General features: G+C 37.6%; 1 protein-coding gene and 1 long non-coding RNA gene across 10 annotated transcripts in view; one reads left to right on the forward strand and one right to left on the reverse strand.

Annotated features, from left to right (window-relative positions):
- The window catches only part of PLEKHA7 (pleckstrin homology domain containing A7), a 145,656-nt gene that overhangs the window by 83,529 nt on the left and 38,411 nt on the right, over positions 1-23,716 (reverse strand). Inside the window, exon 1 of one of the 9 annotated variants that reach the window (XM_088057537.1) lies at positions 11,714-11,934. The exons of the other annotated variants lie outside the window; for them this stretch is intronic. Within the exon in view, the coding sequence (XP_087913663.1) occupies positions 11,714-11,784 (71 nt within the window). The 5' untranslated portion in view covers positions 11,785-11,934. Of the gene's footprint in view, positions 1-11,713; positions 11,935-23,716 lie in introns of those variants that run through there. 9 annotated transcript variants of the gene reach the window in all.
- LOC148183976 (uncharacterized) lies at positions 19,688-22,438 on the forward strand. Its single transcript, XR_015772894.1, has 3 exons — positions 19,688-19,889; positions 20,069-20,140; positions 21,531-22,438. It is a non-coding gene; the product is annotated as an uncharacterized LOC148183976 (long non-coding RNA).

A 23,716-nucleotide genomic window follows, 5' to 3' on the forward strand; every position in this document is an offset into this window, starting at 1 on the left:
AGTATCAACTACCAACATGAATTCCTAATATTAAACTAAAACAAGAAGAGCCAATAAGCCAATTTCAATTTTATTTGTCAAATTATAAGGCCTTCATATTTGGCAATTTCTCAAATACTATGAGAGTTTGTTCTATGAACAGAAGTGTTTAACTTCTGTTGATCAGAATGAAAAGCCCTAGTTTTACTAGTAGAAAAGAGAAGTGACTCATGAGCAACAGCTTCCAGACATCAATAGTATTAATCATATTAATCAAGCTACTGGAATTATTTCAGTCATTAGCTCATTTTCTTGAAGGATCTTAAAGAACTTCCAAAATCACATGTGTTATAAAAGGCAAGTAACATTTCAGGAGCAATTATGAACATTAGATTTTTAAGGATACAAAATTTCAGCACGTGGTGTAACTTTAGGGAAAGCAAGTTCCAAATGAAAACTATAACGACCTCTTCCAAAGCAGGAAATAGGAAAAAAAATGCACATTTTATACTCTGCTATATACTTAGAAATTCTAATATTCAGAGAAAAAGTTCTCCTTTGTTTACACCACAAAATTAGTTGCCTCAAAACTGTACTCAAGACATACCAGCTGTCGCTCTCATGTAAGTGTCCTTTGGCACTATAATGACGAGTTAAAAATCTTTTGCTCTTCACTAATCAAACAACAGAAGGAATCCTCAAGGAATTAATCCAGAGATACTCTTACAAGAGCATTCCTAATGATTACTCAGAGACCAAATATCCATCAAATTAGATTCCTGTGTAATTTCACGCAAGCACCAAAACAGTGATCCAAACAGGCAGCAAACAGACGACACATTTTTTGAAACACACTGCACAAACCAAGTGTGTTGTACGTTACAAAAGTAAGGCTAAATTATGACCATTTTAATTTAAAAACAAACAAGCACCCATCAAAACAAACAGAATAAATCAAAGAAGGGCAGCAGAAGACCAAGCTGGATGAAAAGCACAATGGTAAATATAGTCAGGACACAAGGAAAGTCTTCATCTCTTCAAGAACCATTTGTGTGACTGCTGCTGATCTCACTACTTTGGCAGCATTTTTGAAGAAGAGTGCAAGGCATTTGCTTATGCAACCACCGAATTACCAATCACATCTGACTGAGGTTGTAGAACTATAGGGGGGGTTGTGAAAATGTTAGTTGATGTGCATGCAGCAGCCTTGCAGTTGTCTGATACACATATTGAGAAGTCACCTCTGTCCTATGGGTATCTCCTACTTCTGCTTTCTGTCCTGGCTATCACCAAAGAAAACTTCCTACATTTCTGTGTGAGAACTCTCCACAGAACACCACATTATGTGCAAACGAGCACATCACAACCCAAGCCCTACCATGACAACTTTGAATCCAGAATAAATCAGCTGCTGAAAGTAAGTCAGAGATGCCATTTGGAAACAAATTTATGTTTTGAGCTCAAAGACACTGAGTACCATAGTGGTTGACATGGCTCTGACTTTGAATCTTTGAAGATAAATATTGTCATGGGTAAGGAAGCTGACAGTAGCATAGCAGCCTAGTCAAAGCAACTCTAGCACTCCAACCAGTTTCTGCAGATTCTCACGAGACAATTCATGCCATTAGAGTTCATCTAATGGTCTACAGCAGTTTTTCTTTCCAGTGTCGAGAATGGTTTTCTTTCTTTGAAAGAACTGATTCAACCATCTGAACTACACTTCTAAACTTGAGCCACAGCTGCTTGCACAACACAAGGTGCCTCTGGCTGGGCTCCAGTCAAGGCTGCCAGTATTTCATCAGAGCTCTGTGAAGTAAACACACATGTGCGGCTTTGATCCGAGACACATGTCCCAACACTTACAGATCTCCACTTCCAAATCCGTGCACTCAACCACGATCAGCAGGTTAACAATGATGACTCTACTAAAAAAATTCTGTCTAGTACTCAAGCAGGGCTTAATGTGCTATATGTGATGCAAGGAGAAGCTGAACAAACTGTCAAGACAAATGCAGCATGAATATATTCAGAACTTAAAAAACAACCAAGGAATAGGCAATAGTTTAAAAATAACAGAGCAGAGAATAGATTCATGTATTGGGACACAACTACTTAACAGAACTAATTAGGCACCAGCATTGCTTCAAAGAACTTCAGCCCAAACTCCTATTGCAGTTCCTGACACATCCTGTACCCAAGTAGAAAAGAATAAATGCTGCTATTGACTATCTGTAATGCTTTTTAAACTTTTAAAAATTCACAGTCATAATACAAAATCCAGAGATTATGGCACTATGTTTGTGGACTTATACAAACCACACTTTACCCAAGTTTAAAATGAAACCGGAAAGAGTAGATATTTTAGAATAGAATTTTAATATACATTAATACTGATAAAGTATACAGGAAGTTTCTTTCAAATCACTGCAAGTAGACTATGCAGACTTAGAAAGTTCAAACATTCAATGCCTTGATTGTTAGGAAAATTTAGCTTTTAAAACATGCAAAATTATGACATTTGAGCAATTGAGGTTTTCAGAACAGCTTGTACTTAATAATAAGGGGCTTATCTCCAGGAGCTTTTAGCATCTGAAATACAGCACATCATGACCCAGCAGGGTGAGAGTGGGCAGAAAAGAATACAGAGAGAAAGCACAGTGGAATGAAATCAAGACCCATGGTGCAAAGCAATAGAAAAGTTTACATTACCAAATCCACTGCATATTTGCCTAATGTTTTCAGCACATTGAAATAAAGCAGGCCCAGCAGACAGCAGCAATAAATCCACACCAGAAAAACACTTCTGTCAGGGAACATGAAAGACTCTTAGTAGGCATTAATAGATCCATGCTGCTTTTCTTTAATTTAGCAATTCTGAATCCTGAACTGAGATTTTAGTATAACAAGTTGACACAGGCCACATACTAAATATTCTGCATTTTATCCATGTGTGGTAACACAGGAGAAAACAAACCTGCCTTTAAGGTTTCCACATGAATAGCCAAAATCAGAATGAAAAATTATTCTATCTTTCGCTATCCAAAAGCTATACCAACATTTCCTACTGCTCTTCAGAGATACAGAACAGCTCAGAAAAGCTGGAGTTAAAACACCAGAAATACCTATTGGACACACATGATAATTATTCTAAGTAAAATCCAGTTGATTTGCAATACAAATACATTTTTCTAATCCATAACACATATGCTGACTTTTCATTAGTGGGAACAATTCACAGCAGAGAAACTCTTGTGAACAGTATTTCTGGATCTGTGAAATCACCTCAAACCTTACTCTCTCCAACAGAAGACAAAGGTACAATTAAAAGATTCCACAATTATGGGTAATGCTCCAAGTTTTTCTTTTACTTCCGTTCTTCCCTTCAGGCAACCTTTTTTGTTTTTTAAGAGCAATGGAAAAGACCAAACAGCTGTAGGAAAATGAAGGGAAACACTCGAGCTTTCACCTGAGGAGGGAATGGAAAACAGTAAAAGCCAAAAGAAGCTGGGAACGACCAGGCAATTACATTTTTCAGAACAGTAATAAATGAACAACCAACAGTTATGAATTCTATAAACCAGGATGTATTTCAAATCCAGAAATCTTACCTGGTAAACAGCACACAAGTAAGCATAAAGCAAGTAATTTTTATTACATCCACTTCTGAATAGGCTTAAGCAGAGGGAGTAACCTGGTAAAAAACCAGAGTGGGGACAGAGCTAATGACATGTCTTAAAGCAAGGAAGACAAGCTTGAACTTGATGCAGTTTAACAGGAGAGCCAAGAAACGGATTTTTCAAACAGATGATGTAGTTAGAGCAGCAGGTAAAACGTGGATTATTTAGATAGGAATAGGGAAGAGGAGGGGAAGAACTACAGAGCTCCAAGAATGTTGCAGGAGCCCTGCAGAGAGACAAGGCCTTTAACAGGAGGCTCTACAAAGCCAAAGGGAAAATGGGCAGGCCTGCAACACTTTAGGGATAGGGGCAGCAAAGTGCAGGCAGAGTTGAAATTTGAAAAGTGAAAGAACACAGCAGAGATGCTGTCCCACTGCAGGACAAGGCAGTGGCCACAGGAAACAGAGAACTAAGCAAGTAATGTCACAGCAAGCCAAGAGTACAACACCCAAGAGTTTCCAAGGAAAGAGAATAACATGCAACAATGTCTGAAAATGACACAAATCTTAATTTCTTAATAGAGGAAGTGCTCTATGGGATCGGATTTTTCAGTCGGGGCAGGTCGTAGCCCAGACAGACACACCAGGGAAGCAGCATCCTCATGTAGTGCCCTGGCACCCTCCCCACATGAGCTCATAATAATCTCAGCCATCACAGTCCTCTCCACTGTAATTGTCTGTTTCAGCAGATGATTATTCCTCACCCAAAGCCATGACTGAATGAGACCTCTTGCAGGAGCTGAAAACCTGATGTAAATTTTGAAAAGGCGAGCACCATCAGCATTATCTGCATTGCAGTCATCTCAGCAGCACAGAGGCATTTCCACGTCAACAGGACCAACCGTCTGCTGAAATAAGTGTCTTATTTCTTCAGCATGTGAGAAAAAAGTAGTCTGGTTTTCTGCAAAAAGTCTAAAAATGGAATATATAAGCATTCATTTACTAAGTGCTCAAATTTATTCTCCTTTTCTGCAGGAAGATGTCCTTCAAATGAATTGCAGGACTCATGAAACTGGATTAGCAATGTCATAAATCACACACCTGCCAAAATAACAGCATAAAAAGTGAGACTAAAGATAAACTACATCTGATTTGAATAGATACAATCTATATTTAACAATTTGTTATAACTCAAATATTAGCAGACACTCAAATATCAACATAAATCACAGCATTAGTTTTAATTTTGCTATAGTTAATTGTTTCAAAAACAACTTCTAAGCTTTTGCAATGCCCTCATTTATGATTTAATAAGTTTTTAATTTGCATAAAGAGGAAACTTGCAAATGTGTGCCTCACAAATTTTCTGCCAGTACTCCAACTTTTTTCCTCCAAACCAAATTGTAATGAATTCCTAGTTTATGTTTCTCAAATTATCAACTAAATGCTTCACAAACCAGGACCACTTCTAGGACCATCATTTAAACTGCAGGATTTAATACAAGCCAAAATTTCTTTCAGGTATGCTGGAAAGAACAGTATTTCTCTATAGGCTCAATTTCTAAGACTCAAACTTAGTTTCCACATTTAATTTCAAAACCACTGTATCAAGAGCATAAACTCACAGTGTTAAAGGGTGATTTTACAATCTACATTTTACTGCTTAGCCCGGACTCTCTCAACACTCCAAGTGAATCTCAGAAAACCTCCAGATACATCCCTGTAAGGATTTTTAAAAAGTAATCAAGAGATATCCAAGCACCTTCAGCTCCAAGAGAATCAACTGGAGTGGAAATCTTGGGAAGCACACTTCTAAAAAAGATCTGTGATAATTCATTAACTTAATGAGGCAAGTACATTAGTCAACTCTTGAGGCAGAAATGGTAACAGAAAGACCAAAAAGAGAATTCAGAACCATCAGCATTCACAAAACCAAGTCAGTGTACATTTATACCAACACAGACAAAATTTTAGAACACACAAATTCCCCTAAAACAGAAGAAATAATGCATAATGTTCCAAAAATAAAGGAACAAACCACCACTTCATGCTAAAGTCCCTAGAATGATGAAAGTACCAAACATTTTACACCTGAATCTCTAGTTACACTAGACTTTTTCCTTTCTTCATAATGCATAATGTTTTAGAAAACAGTACTTAAGAAAAAAGCCATGCAGAACTTGCTGTAACTGGTTCTGCCACCCAAATATCAATGTCATTAGAAGAACTGCAATTACATTTCTGTGAACAACAGCCTGAAAGACCTGAAAGCACAAGGTAAACAAGAAGAAATATTCAAAGTTTCAGTCAGAATTAATTAGAAAATAAGCAGTCCACATCAGAGCTACCGCTTTGCACCATACGCAGTTTATTCTTTTGCCTCTTTTTAAGGACACCTTAATAAATAACATTATCATAATGCTCACATTTACCCTCAGTTTCCTCTTTCCTGACCAAATGATTTATAATGAATTGTTGCAATCGGTCACCCGTTCATCTGATTACACCCTTTCCAGCAAGTGTAACCCGAGCCACACTTGGAATGTGCACAGAGACCTGAGGAGCCCCAAATGATACAGACGCCTAAAGAAGGCAATACCCAATGGAACCCAGCAGAGGTGAAACACACACTGCACCACTGCCAGCAGTTTTACAAGAGCTCAGTTTAACACCGGGACAGCATCAGCACACACAGCTCCACAGCTGGTCCTGCAGGTCACCAGGGAGCCACGGGCAGGACTGTGTCCATCTCATGGTCACCTGCACGCTGTGGCTTTTCATTTCCAATTAAGACGGGGACAAAATAGGGGAGAGAAAAAAAATATGGAAAAAAGGAGACTAAACAGAGTGAGGGAAAAAAGGGGACTGACAGGAAAGCAAGAGGTAAGAGATCGGGAAGAGCAGAGAGATCCGTTGTATCAGAGGCACTTTGTAAGAGATGCATTCCTACCAGCTTCACTTTTCCAAGGAAGCAACTGAGGAAAGTCGTGCAATACCACAAGGAACCACAACACCAGCCACACCTCAATCAACGTCTCTCACCACTTCATGCTTCTGTCTTCTGGAAAAAATTAGAGATGATGACCTTGCAACCTGCCTCATCTTTAACAGTTTCCCTATCATTTTGTCTTCTCAAAGAGCACCTTGTGCTTAAGATTTGTTCCTTGCAAGCTAAACTCTTTTTTCAAGTCTAATCTTGCTTAACAAGTTACTTTTTATTATGGGAAGCTTTTTATGCGTTGTTTGTTCTGTCAAGCCCAAATAACTGCTGACATTCTAATCATGAGGCCGCTTAGAAAAAAAAAAAAAAGGCTTTCACTTAAAAGCAATCTTTTCATTTGCCTATAAAGCAATTTTATATATATATTATATTTAAATCATTTTAATATAAAAATAGCCTGCCCACATTTTAAATATTGCAGAGAATAAAACAGATAAAGCTGTCCTCTTCAGATTTTAATCATTCCCTCTCTTACTTAAATCTGAATTTAATATATTCCTACAGCACCAGCTTTCTTTACTAGTTCTTCCCAAGCCCTGAAGAAGGAATTATCTTTCTAAAAACCAGAGACCAATCTTCCTCTCCTAACATGAAAACTACATTTTGTTGTAGCCATATATAAAAATCAAATTCTATGGGGAAGCAGTTTCTAAGGCCAATGTGAATTTAGCACACCATGTTCGTGTATATATTTTTTCCATTTAGTCAAAAACTCTGCCCTCCCCTTTCTCCTCCTCTTCTCCCTACAGACGAAAGGTAACAGCTCTGAACCAGCAAAGAACTTAAAATACAGGAAGTTTTGCTCAACTCACGTAGTGACCTGGCACCTGGATTTAGCTATTCCAAGAAAAATGCAACTGTAAATCCCTGTCATACACATGCCTACTGCTGAATATTCAGAACAGCAATATTAAATAGCTACCCAGGACTTCCTCTAACACTAACAAAATGTAATATAATTTTAGTTACTCTTGATTACTATTTGCTTGGGCACATTATTTCTCAAGAGATTTTAATTTAGGTAAGCTTGTCAAATTATGCTACAAAGAAAACTAAGTAAATTTGTTTCTTTACAAGTGTTTACTGTCTTCTAACACTGCACAACATGTAAGTGATCAAGATTTATTCCTTTGTCTAAAATATAGTAGCTTTTCCTTTTTTTTTAAATTTAAAATAAAAGGCAACATTTGAAGTGGGCAGTGGCACCCTCTTTAAAAGAAAAGCAGTGGCTTAATGCTGCAAAATCTCTTCCTTTTCCACAGATGAGCCCTGCCCATTTGTTGCTTAGTTTCAGTTATAGTAACTTACTTAGGTTATTGCTATAACTGACTGGATGGAATTTGCATGAACTGCACTCAGAATCAACTGCACAGGTGCAATTGACTCATCTTGAATTCAACAAGATTACAAGTTTTCACCATCCACAACTGGATAGCTATGTTTTCCCCCTTTTCTTTATTAGCAGACAGAAGAGGTACAATAATATGTGAGATTCCAAGACTTTTGTTGCAAATGTGGTTTCCACTGACCTTTCTGGAAGTAGCAATTGCAGTATTACACAGGGATGCAGCAGGTTCTGATTTTGGTTAGGACAAAGGGGAATCTTCTTATGAAGAGTATCACAGTCCACCAGCAAAACTCCAACCACATCACAAAAACACTGCTAATTGCTCCATAGCTGAGACACAGTTCGGTTTTGTATTATCTCACACCTCCACGTGAGGAAAGGGATGCAACACTTATTCAAAACTGCATTTGAATGTGAATTCACTGCATCTGAATTTGTGAAGCAAACAAAAACAACAACTGTTTTCTAAAGTGGCTACAATCTGCTGATACCCTAGTGGACCTGAAAGCTCTGGCTTCCGCCATAAAACATGTGTAAGATACCAGATATCTTCTCTTTGCCAAGTAAATACTCACAAGACTACACTCTTCTTGTCTAGCAGCCTAAAGCAATGAAGGATAGCAAATGTTCTTACAATAAACAGCTCTTGCCATACCAGGGCAACTGGGAGAAAGACATGAGTGCAGCCTTTGTTCTTAAAATCCACTGATTAGGATTATGAAAATCAAACATGGTGAAACTATTTTGAAAGACTCTTTAACAGACTTCCTTCTACACCAAATGATACAAAGAAAACCCAACATTACATGATGAAGCAGGTGAGAAAATGCAAGCTCTGTGGCTGATGCCATACTAGCCTGAGCAATAACAGGTTTACTTGCAGTCTTACTTTGGCTACCATTTAAATTTAAACGATTTAACAATTTAACAACAATTCTACATTTGCTGCTACCTATCTTGAAGCAGATGAATTACAGATGGCCATATTTTCTCTGAATTTCTATATCAAATACCAAATCTGTAATAGAACAAAGACGAAAAATTACTTGAAGTGTTCTTCAATCACATGGAGCATTTTCTACAGCTAATATCAAGGTCAGATCTCTTTTATTCTGTCCTTATAAAATAAAAAGGAGGTTTTCTTAATCACACACAAACTAAATTGTATTCATCTCTATATTTCGTTTAAATACGGAAAAGCAAGAAACACCAATTCTGCATTACTTGGATACCAAAAATTAATTGCAATATGGCTCAAAAAACACAGTCCCCAAGCTGAACTCCTGATATATACAATGCCATAATCCACAGCCAACCAGGAGGCCATGCTACTCTGAGTGACCCAGTTTTGGAGACAGCATCTTGGTCATCTCCAAGATAAACAATGCCCTAAGCAATCTTAGAAAACTGTAAATGAACAAACACTGACTCTGCATTCCTCCAGAACAGGCTACCATCCCCATTTCTACAAAATATTACTCCAAAACTATTATTCCTTATGGGTAACAGAAAGCACAATCCATTCGGAACACTTAGCAATCCCAATGACAACTCTGATCTGTGGAAAATTAGTTTTATCTACAAAAAAAAGGACAAAAATCTTCCTGAAGAGAGAGTTTTTCCAGAACTCTCTTCAGGACTTCTATGCCATCTCAATAGCAAGCCACGGTAGATTTTATGTCTGTCAAGATACAAGTTTAGCATAATGTACACTAACCTTCCCACTAGAGATCACAAACCAATCAAGATCACAAACCAACTATGATAAACAGTAGTCCCACTGCCTACTTATTTTACTGGGAAAAGTTCACCCACCAGAATATGAGTGCTCTGGAGTGCATTGAAGACTAATTCAGCCCTGTCTCTGTAAGGTACACTACTCCCCAAGCAAAAATGGATGGATGTCACTATTCTGAAAGAAAAATTCTGCACTGAGGATGAGCTCTAAAGGGACTGAAGGAATACTAATTTTACATTCTACAGTTATCAGTGGTTGTAGACAATGTAAGGAATTTCTCTTTTTAGGTACTGAAATAGAGCTGCAAAGTCAGAATGACTTAGTCATTAAAAGAAGTAAGTCCTTTTTTTTACATACATAAAACAGGATCTTAATAAGCTCAGATGCATATAACAGAAACTAATTATCTTATCTGAAAATTATTAAACACAGACTTCACTGAAATGCTGAAAAACTATTTAAAACCATATAAGAAACATAAAGGAGAGAATTAAAACCAAAATGCAGATAAGCAACAGGGATCCAAAAGTTCAAGAACTTTAATCTCTCTCTTTTCACAACAGAGGACTTGGAACCCACTCATGAGACCTTCATTCTTGTCCAGAAGGTCACTGTGCAAACTTGGGAGTTGGGTTGTGGCTCCGCATGTTTGGATCTTAAGGAACAGGACTGAAAAGCTGTGACTTTGACTAAGAGCCTAACACATGGGTGGGAATCACACATCAGCTGCTATATACTGAATTTTTCTTGCCTAATTTCCATCTTACTCATGCCTTTTATCACAAAAACTGTCCAGAAAAAAAAAGAGAAAGGTTACTAGGCTTCAGCATCCACTAAAGACAGGCCAAAGGACAACCAACTATGAGGAGTCACAGTGGCTGACCTCTCAAGGGCTAACTCTGATACCCTGGAGCAGATAGCCCCAGTAGTGCTACAGGGACACAAATATGTGAATCTATTTCAAGAAACATATTAAATAGTGTTTAAATCAACTCTACGCAGAATCACTCACACTCTTGAGTTTCTACTCACAAGCAACCATCACTGCAGCCTTACCAAACTAACCCACACTACTGTCTATGCTACAGTTAATGGAGATTGTCAAATTCATTCTCTAGATCTGAGTATGTGAATAATGAACTCATTCTCTTATCCTCCTCTTCACAAGTCTTACTGAAAGATGAGTAATAACACAAAACTCCTGTCCTAACTCCCATTTTCCCCTCCCTCTGTTATTGTTGCAGGGACTTCAGATTTAGACACAATAAACAGAGATTACATTCCTGTATTAAGGTGTGCCAGAAACCGGAGCTCTTTCAGCCACAGAAGTACTGTGACACATTCCCTCTAATTATTATGCAATATTACAGTCTTCTACAGCAGGAAGAGTAATTTCATGGTTAGGATCCAGCCCATTCACTAGAAAACTGTTATACAGCACTTTCAGAAGGAAGGATTACTAATAAAAAAGGACTGGTGAGTTTAAAAGATAAAATAAGAAGCTTGTACAATTTAGCTTTACCACAACACCGGTATTTATAATCTTCTCACACGTGCACATTTCATATGAATTGTCTTAGAAGCAAAATATAAGTACTTCTGTTTATTTACCTTATGTAATTATACATGAAAAGATTTAAAATCATTCATGTTTTAGAAATCTATATAATTTCCTTTTCTCAACACCAGAGATATCTGGCTCCAAATAAATGACAGAAATATCTGAATACATAACTCACTTTAAAAAATCTCCAAGGTTACAACTTCATTTTTCCAGTTAGAAAACTCTGAAAATATTTAGTATGCTTAGAAAATAAAAAATATTTGCTTTAAATAAAAGTGAACTTAATCATCAGGTCAGGCACATAGCATTCTAAAATACTATTTATGGTTTACAGCTTAACTCTCCAATTTTATAATTTTTTTCTGAGAACAAAGAAATGGGAAAAAAAAAAAAACAGTTAACACACTCGTCATACTACAGCTCTATATGCAACTGCATTAAAAGGTAAAACTTAAAACATGATGTACCTGCATGACACCTGGTAGAATGGATATCCTGGTAGAGGAAGAGAGTTTGAAAATCCAGACTGGCTCGACATTGCCTTCAGGTATGGTATCCACTTAAATCTCTTCTATGTTCCATATGCTAATTCCTTACTAAAAAAATATGTACGTACATATCCATCTGTACCTTTGTTCAAAGCTAACTAAAAAGAAAGCAAGTGCATATTTGAAGGTCTCGAGGATTCTGCCTGCTTCATTTCAAACTGCTTCCTCAGTAGTGAAATTCCTAAAAGCCAACACCCTCATGACATCACATACTACAAAATCATAAACACGCAATTGCCTCAGCGAGGCAAGGACAGCCCGTCGGTTTTGAGTCGAGCGAGAGCCCTGCACCGCATTCTTCCTGCGAGCACAGTGCCTTTCAGGCAGAGACCTGCTGCCTGGAACAGCAGCCCTGCTCTGGCAGGCAGCCAGCAACCAGCACAACTTATTGCCAATGCCGCAAATCCCTCCGATCGCCTCGTGAAGAGCCACACTGCAGGTGAAACACCGTTTCAGCCCTTCGCAAGAATTTCCTTCCGAATGCACGAGATCCACGACCTTGAACTTGATGACAAAAACGTCATCTAAACATTTCAGTCAACTGTTCTCTGCGTACTATTGTTTTGTAAGTAAGATCAGATTGCAGTGCACACCGTGGTAGCATGAAAAATCATACTGAGCTTCCCCTGCTAAAGAAGAACCCTCTAATGCTACACTCCCAACTATGGAAAAAACAGGAGGGAAGGAGAGGAGATGGAATCTTAAATCACATTATTTAAGCTACTGAATATAGATATAAAATTATGTGTATGCCTTCCTGCAGTATTTTACTACTGCTTAAATCAAAGAAATATCAAAAGCAACATTTCTTTTGACATACAGTACAATGGTAAGATACATTAAAGTTATTTGGGCATGCCCTCCTCAAGAGAAAAAGACTATTGGAAAGCAGGAAGACATGTGAGTAGTCACAGTATTGCCCAGTGGCATAACTAATGTGAAACAGACTTCAATGATTATCTACCTACACTACTCTTAAGGAAAGTGTGCAGTGCCCTCACACATGGATTTCCTTAATTTAAGCAAAATTTTAAATAAAAGAGATTTTTTAAAATTATTTCATTACCTATGCTAGCTGCACTGGAAAACATTAAAATGTTGAGTTTACTACCTCTACCCCATGATACACTACTTACTTTCCTATTATTTTGTCTGAGTTTTGGAAAAAGAATAATCAGTTTCATCTGGTTCATCCTAAGTTTATAATCAACATTTCCATCATAAGAAAAATGGTACAAAATTTTGTCACTATCCTAGGTACCTTTTAAAGTCTGACTTAAAAGACACAGATTACTGCATAGGGCTCCAATTCCTTAAATCCTATAAAAGTGCCAGGATACAAAGAGAGCACACAGTCTGCCCAAAAAAAAGCGGTTTGGTTTGGGTTTTTTTGCTTTGTTTTGTTTTTTATTTGCCCAACTGATAATGTGGAAAAACAAAGAATCTTCTGGATACATCATTTGTCATTTTAAATAAATTTTTATCTCTCTCCTGGCTGTAAAGAGCAAGCTTGAAAAGGCAGTTGAAGCACAAATGATATTGTGGTATCAGATGAAATTTTACAAACAGACTTCAAAAAGCATCTCTCTCATGTTTAGTATGCAGCACTCATGACTCTCAAAGCCACTTGGGGAACACCAAAAAACAGTTGTGTGCACGTGAGAGGAAGAGAAAACTCTACTAAACCTGAGTCCCCTTTTCCTAATCAGGAATGTTAGGACAAATACTGGTAACTTCCATCCCCATGGCCACGGCTGCTGGGGGACATGGCAGTGACTCCTCTGCACTGCTGTACTGGGCCCTGAGGAGTCCCTTGTGTGTACACCCCTGAGACACTTGCACTTGTATTCTGTGTATCCTCTATGAGGTGTCTTCTCGACACTGATAACAGCAGCATTAGCACATTTTTGCAGTAACTCTCATCTCGGAATAACTACTCCTAGCCCCAACTGGGATTTAGGATGTTTCCACTGGATTTGCCAGCTGGAAAAGAATGTTAGTGTCGAGTCGGCAGATTACCGGCTTATAAATTAGGAGTCTTAGAGGTTGCCAGTGGCTTGCCATGACATTTTGCAAAAATCACATAGTCTCTTAATGCCTAGCTTATCCACATAATGAGGAAAACACAGCCTGACAGTAAAGGAATGATGTGAGGTTAATTTTTTTTTGTAATTAAGTATTGAAATCCTCTGATTAAAGATTTATGAAGGGATAAAACAGCTGTAGCATTTGAGGGAAAAGATGTGTGGGAATATTCAGAATAGAGCTTTTTTTTGCCTTTTGCTCCTACCTCTAACACAACAGAAGCATTATTGCTCTGAAATTTCAATCTAAATATAAAAGCCATTTAAATTTTAAAATATGGTGGAAAGTGCAGTTTTCAAATGGGTAGACAGCATTCCACATCATTTAAAGATGGGGAAAAGTGAGATGACAATAGGCAGACAAAAACTGTATTTAGGATGATCTTTCCAGAAGTGGAATCCTTCACTGGTAGGCATCACACCACTTCACTGGAAACAGAAAGGGAAAGTGTGGCTTAAGACAGAGAAAAGGGAAAGAGAAAATCTGGTTAGGACCAAAGAGAAAGCCTCCCCATAACAAAACCCTACAGTTAACAAATGCCCCTCTTCTTTAGTTCTACAAGCAGGCTGGAAGGCAGAACACAACTACTTTTGGGATCCAGACCTAACTTGCCAAACACCACCTCCACTGAAAGAGACAAGTGGGTTTCATTCCAACTGCAGTCACATCTGTTGGAAATTTACTTCCGTGTTTGAGAGCCAACAAGCTCACTTAAAAATAACCACCTTAGTATTGTTTGGCATAGCATGCCATGTAACACTTATTACTCTGCAGGAACAAAATTAAAGCAAGAAAATAAGTTTGGGACACAAATACTGTGGGCTCCAGAATTTACATGACCTTAGCACTGAAGGAAGTGACCTGTTAGAGTATTTAATGCTGCTGCTTGAAAAGGTATGAAATACTTAACTGAGATACAACTCAAGTTCAAAAAGCTACAGTTCAAAAAGGACAGGCTGAAAGACTGGAGAAGAACAAATTCATGATATTTTCAGCTATTTCAAACAAGTAGCATCCTTGGTAAATTAATGGAATATTTGTTTAAAACCAAGTCAGGCTGAAGAAGAAACCTCATAACTAACAATCAATTTCATCAAACCTGGAACTGAGAGTATGCATTCTGTAGACAATTATGTGATTATATATCAAAATGCATATAAAATGTTCAGTATTCATAAAAATAGAATGAAGTGTCATGCAAAAATTACTGTAACATCAATACCATAAATCAGTAATTTACTCCCATCTGAAGTGTTATATTTGATATTTTCATTGCCTGTTGTATTAGTGTCTAATAAATTAGACAGTGAATTAGAACAAAAACAAGAAATATAAAATAAAATTACATGCAGATTGAAAATAACAGCATTCACAAAGAAAATTTTACAAAGGTATTCAATATAATGAGCGGTACTTAGTGACATAACGGAAAGTCTTTCTCCTCCTTTCTGTACAAAACACAAAAATAAAGAAATATTCAACAATACTAAAGAATAATGGCAAATTTGCAAATGAAGAAGGGCACTATCACTGGAAATTCAAAACTCATCCAGAGTTAAAGAATAACTGGATATTTATATAGGGGAAAAACAAACAAACAAAATTCCCTAAACCCAAACAACCCGGAAGTGATGGCTGGAAGGAAAGAGGACTTATAAACAACATCAGTACTTTGGAGAAAAAAAAACATGTGAGAAAGCCATCTAACCTCACTGCCAATGGATGTTTTCCTTATTCTTCCCCGAGACAGACTAGTGGGGTCAATGACAGTGCATAATCTCTGCTGCACTCCTAAATTTGCTGGTCAAACAACTCAACCAAAAATTGTTTCTTTTGCTAATAAGTGTTAATAATCAGTAGAGTTCAAATCTCACATGTAGATAACAAGGAAAAGGGTTTTCTTTTTCTTTCTTATATTTTTCTTTTCTTTCCTTTTTTTTTTTATTTTTCGTCTGACCTACCCAGCCTTTCACTGGCTAACACAGGGCCCAACTGCAAATTTAAAACTTCTCCAAAAGGAGATTTCACATAGAATTGTCTTGGATTGGAAGGGAACTTAAAGATCAACCCCCCTGCCCTGGACAAGGACGTCTTCCACTAGACCAGGTTTCCCACAGCCCCATCCAGCCTGGTCTTGAACACTTCCAGGGTTAAGGCATTCACAGCTTCTTTGGGCAACCTGCACCAGTGTCTCACTAGCCTCACAGTGAAGAAAGGAAATGATGAAGACATCCTTTGTAAGGTAAACTGCCAACTCACTCCTTCCTGCAATCACACAGGCTGACAAGACTGATGGAACTCCATAAAGCAGAAACAGTAAGAGCCTTGAAGTATAAAGTTCTGAAATTTAAGGAATCTATTTCCATTAAGGATTTGTCCTTCAAGGAACAGTGAAGTAAAAGTAATAGGAAGACACAGCAGTAGGTTATATTTCAGGTATGGACACATTTCTGCATCCAGAGGCTTTGTCTTAAGGTCACAGAATCACAGAATCACTAAGGTTGGAAAAGGCCTCAAAGATCAGCGAGCCCAGCCTGTGACTGAACAGCACCAACCACGAACACAACTAAACCACAACACTCAGTGCCACGTCCAGTTGTTTCTTAAACACCCCCAGGGACGGGGACTCTACCACTTCCCTGGGTGGTCTGTTTCAATGCTTGACAGACTTTTCATTGAAAAATTTCTCCCTTCTGTCCCACCTGAACCTCCTCCAGTGCAGCTTGAGGCCATTTCCTCTTGTCCTGTCACTGGCTTCCTGGGAGAAGAGACCAATTCCCACCTGGCTACAGGCTCCTTTCAGGAAGCAGTACAGACCAATAATTCCTATATCTGAAAAAAAGTCTAGAATTTAATCTATATACCTGAGAATTCACAGTGGAGTAACTGTACTTACATGTCCATTTGCTACCTTAGTCCTTTCCAGACATTCTTACTTGGATTAAGAAATCATATTTCTAACATTTTTTTTTTTCCAATCTGGTACAAGAGGGAAGGACTTACTAAAGTCTTATCTAAACAAGATTTCTTTTTAGCACAAACATAAAACTGCTCTTAGCTACTTTATTAGAAAGGCTGTAAAGATGTTCAGAGTCCAACACCATCACTCTGACTTGCAAGGCCACCTAACCAACATTACCCAAAAGCCATTCAGCTACCAGGAGTTCAGGGACAGCCTGCACAGCCTCCATTGACCTGACACATTTCAGTAACACATCAAGTCAAAAGTTCAGGCACTATTCACACATTGCCATTAATACTCAAAGCACAGCATCACAGCCTCTGTGTCCAAACTAGAGGTGACATGCCTCCCTCTCTTTCATTCCTTCTAAGTTGGCACTCCACATTTATATGTGGCTGAAGGCTCCATTCCTTTTACTCTCCTCTGGGTGCTCAAGAGACAGCACGCTTCTTCAGGCTTTGCACATTAATACAGCCATCATCATTGATTTCAGTTACTCTACAGCTTAGGTAACTTTTACCACCAGTCACCCATGAATTCTCAAAATTCTCAATGGCTCACACATAGTGCATGATATCAAACATGGGAAAAAATCATGCACTAGCACTGAGATTAATAAACCGCAATCTGCATCTAGATGTCAGATAGCCAGTGCGTGTTTCTTTACTGTTTAGCAAGTGTTCAGGCAGAAGCCAAACAGCTCTTCATTGTGGCCAAAGGTTCTCAGTTGATTCATGAGTAACTGAAGACGGCTGGCACCCTGTCTGGCAGAGAGATAACCCTGTCCTGTTGAACTAGAGCAGTGAACCCTCCTGCCTGCACACCCAAAGCCACAATGAGGTTGCTGTGTAACCAGGTGCCGTGTTTTCAGACAGGCCATTCTGCCCTGCAGCTGTCTGAACTAGCCTGTAACAATCTGCAGAAGGAACAAGAAAAATTCTTGTCAGCAGAAAAACATGTGGATGTCTTCTGAGGCAGGGAAGAATACCTGAGCTGCAAATTAACCTCCTGCAAGTCATTAAACAAACATAAAGCCATTGACCATGACTAAGACAAGAAAGGTGAAGGATCCTGCTAACAGCCTTGCCCTCCTCTCCAACTGCAATTCCAGCTGAAACAATTAGCCTCAAGTAACCTGCAAATGGAAACTAACTTCCATGATTGGCCTGATCACTGGTGACAGTCTGAGGCACACAGACATTAGTTATTCTGTACTTGTGCACATCAAACAGCCTGTACTGCACATCCTTGAATTCTAACCTAGGTAAACTTTGGGGAATGATCTCACCTTTAACAGTAGAAGGAAACATTACCCTCAGCCACCACGTTCATTCACTCTCTATGATCCCCATGACCTTTACCCAGGAACAGAGCAAACAGCACCTGGCCCCACAGGCATTACCAGCAAGGGGGAAACTGTTCCTCCAAGGAAAACAGGAGGTTCACTCAAAAGAGCAGGGATTTTTAAGGCCTGTACCTTCTACAGAGACCATTTCAGAGTGACAGTTCTATTTTCTGCTTACTGCATTTGTAAATACAAGAACATAAATCTTGTGCACTGTAGACTCAGCAGGTATTACACATTTCAGTTCAAAGATAATGTGAGAATCAAATTACAGTCTCTCACTGTATGAAATAATTACATATTCTTAAATCCGAAATGACTTTTATAAAAACTAGAAAAATAGCATTCATGAAGACATTAGATCATTATATATAGAGAGAAAAAAAATAAACATGGAGAGCCAGAAATGGGATTAAGCTACTTTATTCTACTTAAAAATTAATTATACTGGATAAATACTTCCTGTCAAGTGACACGAAAATATTCACCAGAAAACTAACAAAAATGATTGAATTTGAAAAAAACCAAAACAGACAAAGCCAACAAAAAACAACAACCAAAAAAAAAAACAAAACAAAAAACTGCCTCACACACCAAAACCCTGAGTCAGCCAAATAAATTTCAAAGGAATCAACTTTTGCTAAAAACAAACAGGAAATCTAGGATTGCATAATTACTGAGCATGCATACAAGTAAATTGGGCTGAAGTGACTTACTGGAACAGTCACCTCAAACATATGTAGAAGTCAGAACACTGATATTATAAGCAATTTTTAAAATTACTTTGAATTTGGAAAGCAAGGTTACTTTCTATCATGACACAAATATTAACTTGTGTGATCTACCAGAACATAGCAAACTTCTCTCTCCACAGATACAGTTTATTAATACAAACTATTTATGCCTATTTAATGGCAGCCAGCTTGCTGGCCCTTGATGAAGCTCCAGATAATATATTCCTTCTAGGACTGCAGATACAGACAGGGAGTCTATTTTTGAGGTTCAGGATAAAGCAAAGTCTTCTGCACAAGTGTGATTCTTAATCAAGATGTATTTTAAATTAACAGCCCTGATAAATTCTTATCTGTAATAATAACCTATTCAAAATTCAAAGTAGCAAATAAACTGTAACTACAATGCCTTGCAAAGGGTGCAAATCACCTATCAGGTAAGGGAAAAGTGTCACAAGTAGAGGCAAATGTAGCACTGTCACTTCACTTCTAAATTGGCATTTTGTGTAATTCGATGTGCCTCCAAAGAACAAAAGTAAAAAGCAACTGTTGGGTGTAGAAACTTCTGAGGTCAGGGTGATAAATTAAACCACTTCCCAAATAAGCTTTCCTAATTAAGGCTTCTAAACCAGAGCTGGCTTGCTTTCAGTTATTACCACTGTTACAAGTAATCTGAAACATTCTTGATAAAATATTTTTAGCATCAACACCAGCACATTAAAACCAGTTGAAGGTCGTAAGGATGAAACAAATAAAAGTACACACTCAGGAAAATATCAGATTCATTACTAAAACTACACAGAAGTGCAGTGAAAACTCCCTACTTAAATCAGTTTCAAGATTTCTTTATAGTTATCAACTTAATGTACCTGTTAATTAAAATAATAAAACAGCATATCCATCCATTCCTGGATTCTTTCTACTGGATTTTGCTTCCACCTCCCCACAGGTACACCTGGACTACTAAAAAGGGTGAGTTTTCTTTTGTTAAAAGACAGAAACATTGTATACATAGTTTTAACCAATTTTATGTCTTCCCAACCTCACCAAAGAAATATTTAATTTGTTTAATTAGACAGATGGCACTTTTTATGATACTTGTATTTGCACTTAAGAAATTTAATTTGCATAGCAATATTTTTATTTTCTAGGTCAATTCATGTGCCACTAAATGACAATTCAGGACTAGAAACTGAAGTATTATTGAATCTATTCTCTGAAATGTAAGTATTTCATACTAGTGTTTTTAAGCAGTGAACCACTGAAATTCTTCATTCTGTGTTGGTGTACAAACTTTTGGCATTTTCTTCTACATTAATCTCAGAAAAAAACAATGCTAAAGAATCCTTTACATCCCCAACACAGCAATCTGTTACGTGCTTATTATTTCCATATTATACCCAATCTTGAAGTGGAAGAAATTAAACATAATCATGACGTTATACAATGCACATCTGACCCATAGTCACACTGTTAAGAACTGAACAGATTGCACAGAATTCTACAAGAACAATGATATTTGCAAAAACAACCAAAGAAATGAACTATCTAAATGCACCAGGAATGGCAACACACAAGGTAACAGGGGCCATGGGCTTTCAAGGGCAGAAGATGCATTTCTATGCAAAACAGATAAACAGGACATCCTTTAAAATGTACACTGACTTACACACACACAAAAATCACTAATTATACTTCAATTAATCTTCTGAAGCCTGTGCGATGATTCGTGTTTATAACACCTGAACACCTAAACTCAGATGCTTTGTCAAAAGAGAAGGGCTTTTTTTTTTCCTCCCCCTAAGAACAACAAGGATAAACAGGTGAAGGATATAGACTCAAACTTGGCCAACGAAACCTGACTCAGCATTGCAAGAAAAAGCCATGGTATGCCATGATTTGATTTGTAACTGATCTTTGGGTTGCTACAGCAACTTCATTACTTCAGAAGATATTAGAAATACTTCCATTCTTCATCCCTCATAATAAAATCTGTTAAAATGCTTTGGAAATCATTCAAATACTTATTTTCTTTGGTAAAAATTAATTATCTATTTGAAAGCTAAGTCTACAAGGACCAAGAAACCAGAATTTTTCACAAATCTGGAATGTAACTACTGAGAGAATGGTAGGAATATCTGACATTCGCTGCCCTAATTATTGAAGATAATAGCACTCAATATCAAACAGGTATTCTAATCCCAAAGCAAACTTTGCAAAGCATGTCCCTAAGTAAACAGTGCACATTCAGAGTTTCAGGATGGAAAACTCAAAAAGGTTAGCAAGACATCAGTACAAAATCCTCATATTACATCAGGCATTTAGCACACAGCACACATGAAAAAATACAGTTTCAAATGAAACAATACAAGCTTGTTTTTGGGGTTTTTTTTAATGACTGAGCACTGATACATACCTAAGATAGTTCCTTTTCAAAACACTGTTTGCAGACCCGTCAGCTCCAGTCAGCCATTAAGAGTTCTCATAATTAAGCCTGAAGCACCCATAAGCATTCAAAAGTGAAGCACAGTCATTAAAAAGGACCATGCTTGCACTCTCCCTGTTAGCTGGGAAAAAATTCATTAATGCCTTCACTCCTCTCTTTCTGCCCAGGGAAAGAAAGAAAGGGGAGGGAAGATCAGAGCAGAATACCGCCTACATTGCCATCGTTTCCTCCCAACAGCTCAGCCACACAGAGGAAAAGGACCAAAACTGGTCTCCATACTGGCTTCAGTGCTTCAGACTGGCTTCAGAGAAACAAACCAGAATTAATTTGATTTATGTAACTGATGTGAGTGACATGTGGCCCTTCCTCGACCACATCCACTCAGTGTCATCATTCTCTCATGTGTTTTGAGATAAAGACAATAAACTTAAATCTAGATATATCAAGAAACCATAATTATGATATGATATCCCAGGTAATTCCTAAAATCAGAAAACAGATGTTTAAATGATGCATCATTCTAATTAGCTCTCAGCATTTGTCTCTAGCCACACAACTTCTGTGGTGGAGACCACAGCAGCTTTGCAGAGTTAAGTTTGCAGACAACCACCTTCTGGGTTTCCTCCCATTTAGAACAAGTTAATCAGCTTGTTCTGTAAAGCCAAATTAAATATATTATTTCAGGAAAATATCCCTACTCTGATTAATTACTTGAAGCAAAGCACAAACAGTTATTGCACACATAATTTTAATGAAATTCTTGTAAAATTGGAGTACTTTACACATGGGAGGATTAAACCTGTAAATTTCTCCTCAGATGTAAGAATTAAATCTCTGCACTTTGGTGAGGTATGAAATTTATTAAAAGAGCATTGACATGTTCCGTGACTCCTACTTCAAAGCAACTAAATTATCAGGAATTACTATGTTTTATTCTAACACTGCCTTCAAAATACAAAATTACTTCTGGTCTAAGTGCTTCAGTAATTTTAAAACTTTCCTGTTACAAACTTCCATACAAACCAATCAGAAAACTCACTGTTAGTGCTCTTGGTAACTAAATTTTGTCTCAACAATACGCTGCATTAAAACAATTACCTAACGTGTTATGCTAATATAAGTAGGTCACATTGTTTCAATTAGATTTGCCTTAAAATTCTTCCTAATAAATCCAGTTGCAAGAGACACGCTTGCTTTATTTTCTCTAAAAAGCTGTTAATTTAAAATTAAATATTAGGCAACCCACAGTCTTTGAGAAATTCAACACATTGCCTGCCACTTACATCAAAGTATATATATTTTATATGAGTTCTGTTTTGCTGCAAATACACAGAGAAGCCTTTGTCAAAATACCATCAGTTACAACTGCATGACTGAAATTCTTCCTGCATTTGGGAGCAGAAGGGTGCAGGGGAGTGGGTGTCATTTATCACCAAGTTGCTGCGACTTTACTCTCATTGCTGAATGCAACACAATAAGAGGCAAAACCATAATACTCATTTTACTAAGGGATATAATTCTAAAAATAAGATAAAAATCTGTGAGACTGCAAGCCTTGTTTCCTTTCCTGTTCACCAAATATATGTGTGAGAAATTAAACCTTTACCTAAACTCATATTTTCCTCATCACCACAGGATCAAAAACTTCAAAAGTTTGAGAATAATCCAACTACTCCTTACTTACCTTATAAATGAGATATGAAAATACATGCAAAGAAGTAGTTCTAGGAGTAAATGCTATACAAGTACCTCCATTAAAATATACCAAGAGGTGAGATCTATCACGTAAGTGAAAATCTACCCTAACTCAACATTTGTTTTCGATTAATTTACATTTAATTGCAGGTGCTCACAAAGTTTAAAAAACGCAACATTGATCTCTGCTCACTGCAGAATATTTTAATCTGGAATCATAATATTAGACAGTCACTTAGACAGTAAGTTACTTTTGCTTTGAAATAATATTTACATAATGGTACACCAGCAAACAGGCCCCAGACAGCTCTTCCTAGGGGCGCATTAGACCAGAAACAAGCAACATCAGGAAGAAGCTGCTGCCTCTCAGCTGAGCTGACAAACTTTGACTCTTCAACTTTATACAAATGTAGCAGTAATTACTCACTTAACCTGACACCAGTTCCCACATTGTTCATTCCCACAGACTACATGGGGCAGAGGGGGATGGATGTCTTCCTGCAGTGCTACATGTAATTGCTGAAAACCCAGCGTCCCTCCCAACAGCTTTTCAGGACCAGCCAAAAATGCCTTTTCCACACTGAGCCACCATTAAAATCAATGCTTACAATCCCAGGCTGAAAAGGGGTTTTTGCTTGTAGGGATATTTAAAAAATAT

Source organism: Pseudopodoces humilis, chromosome 7, assembly GCF_049639895.1.
Source record: "Pseudopodoces humilis isolate 2021_Gansu_Grassland_sample_001 chromosome 7, ASM4963989v1, whole genome shotgun sequence".
Classification (NCBI taxonomy): domain Eukaryota; kingdom Metazoa; phylum Chordata; class Aves; order Passeriformes; family Paridae; genus Pseudopodoces; species Pseudopodoces humilis.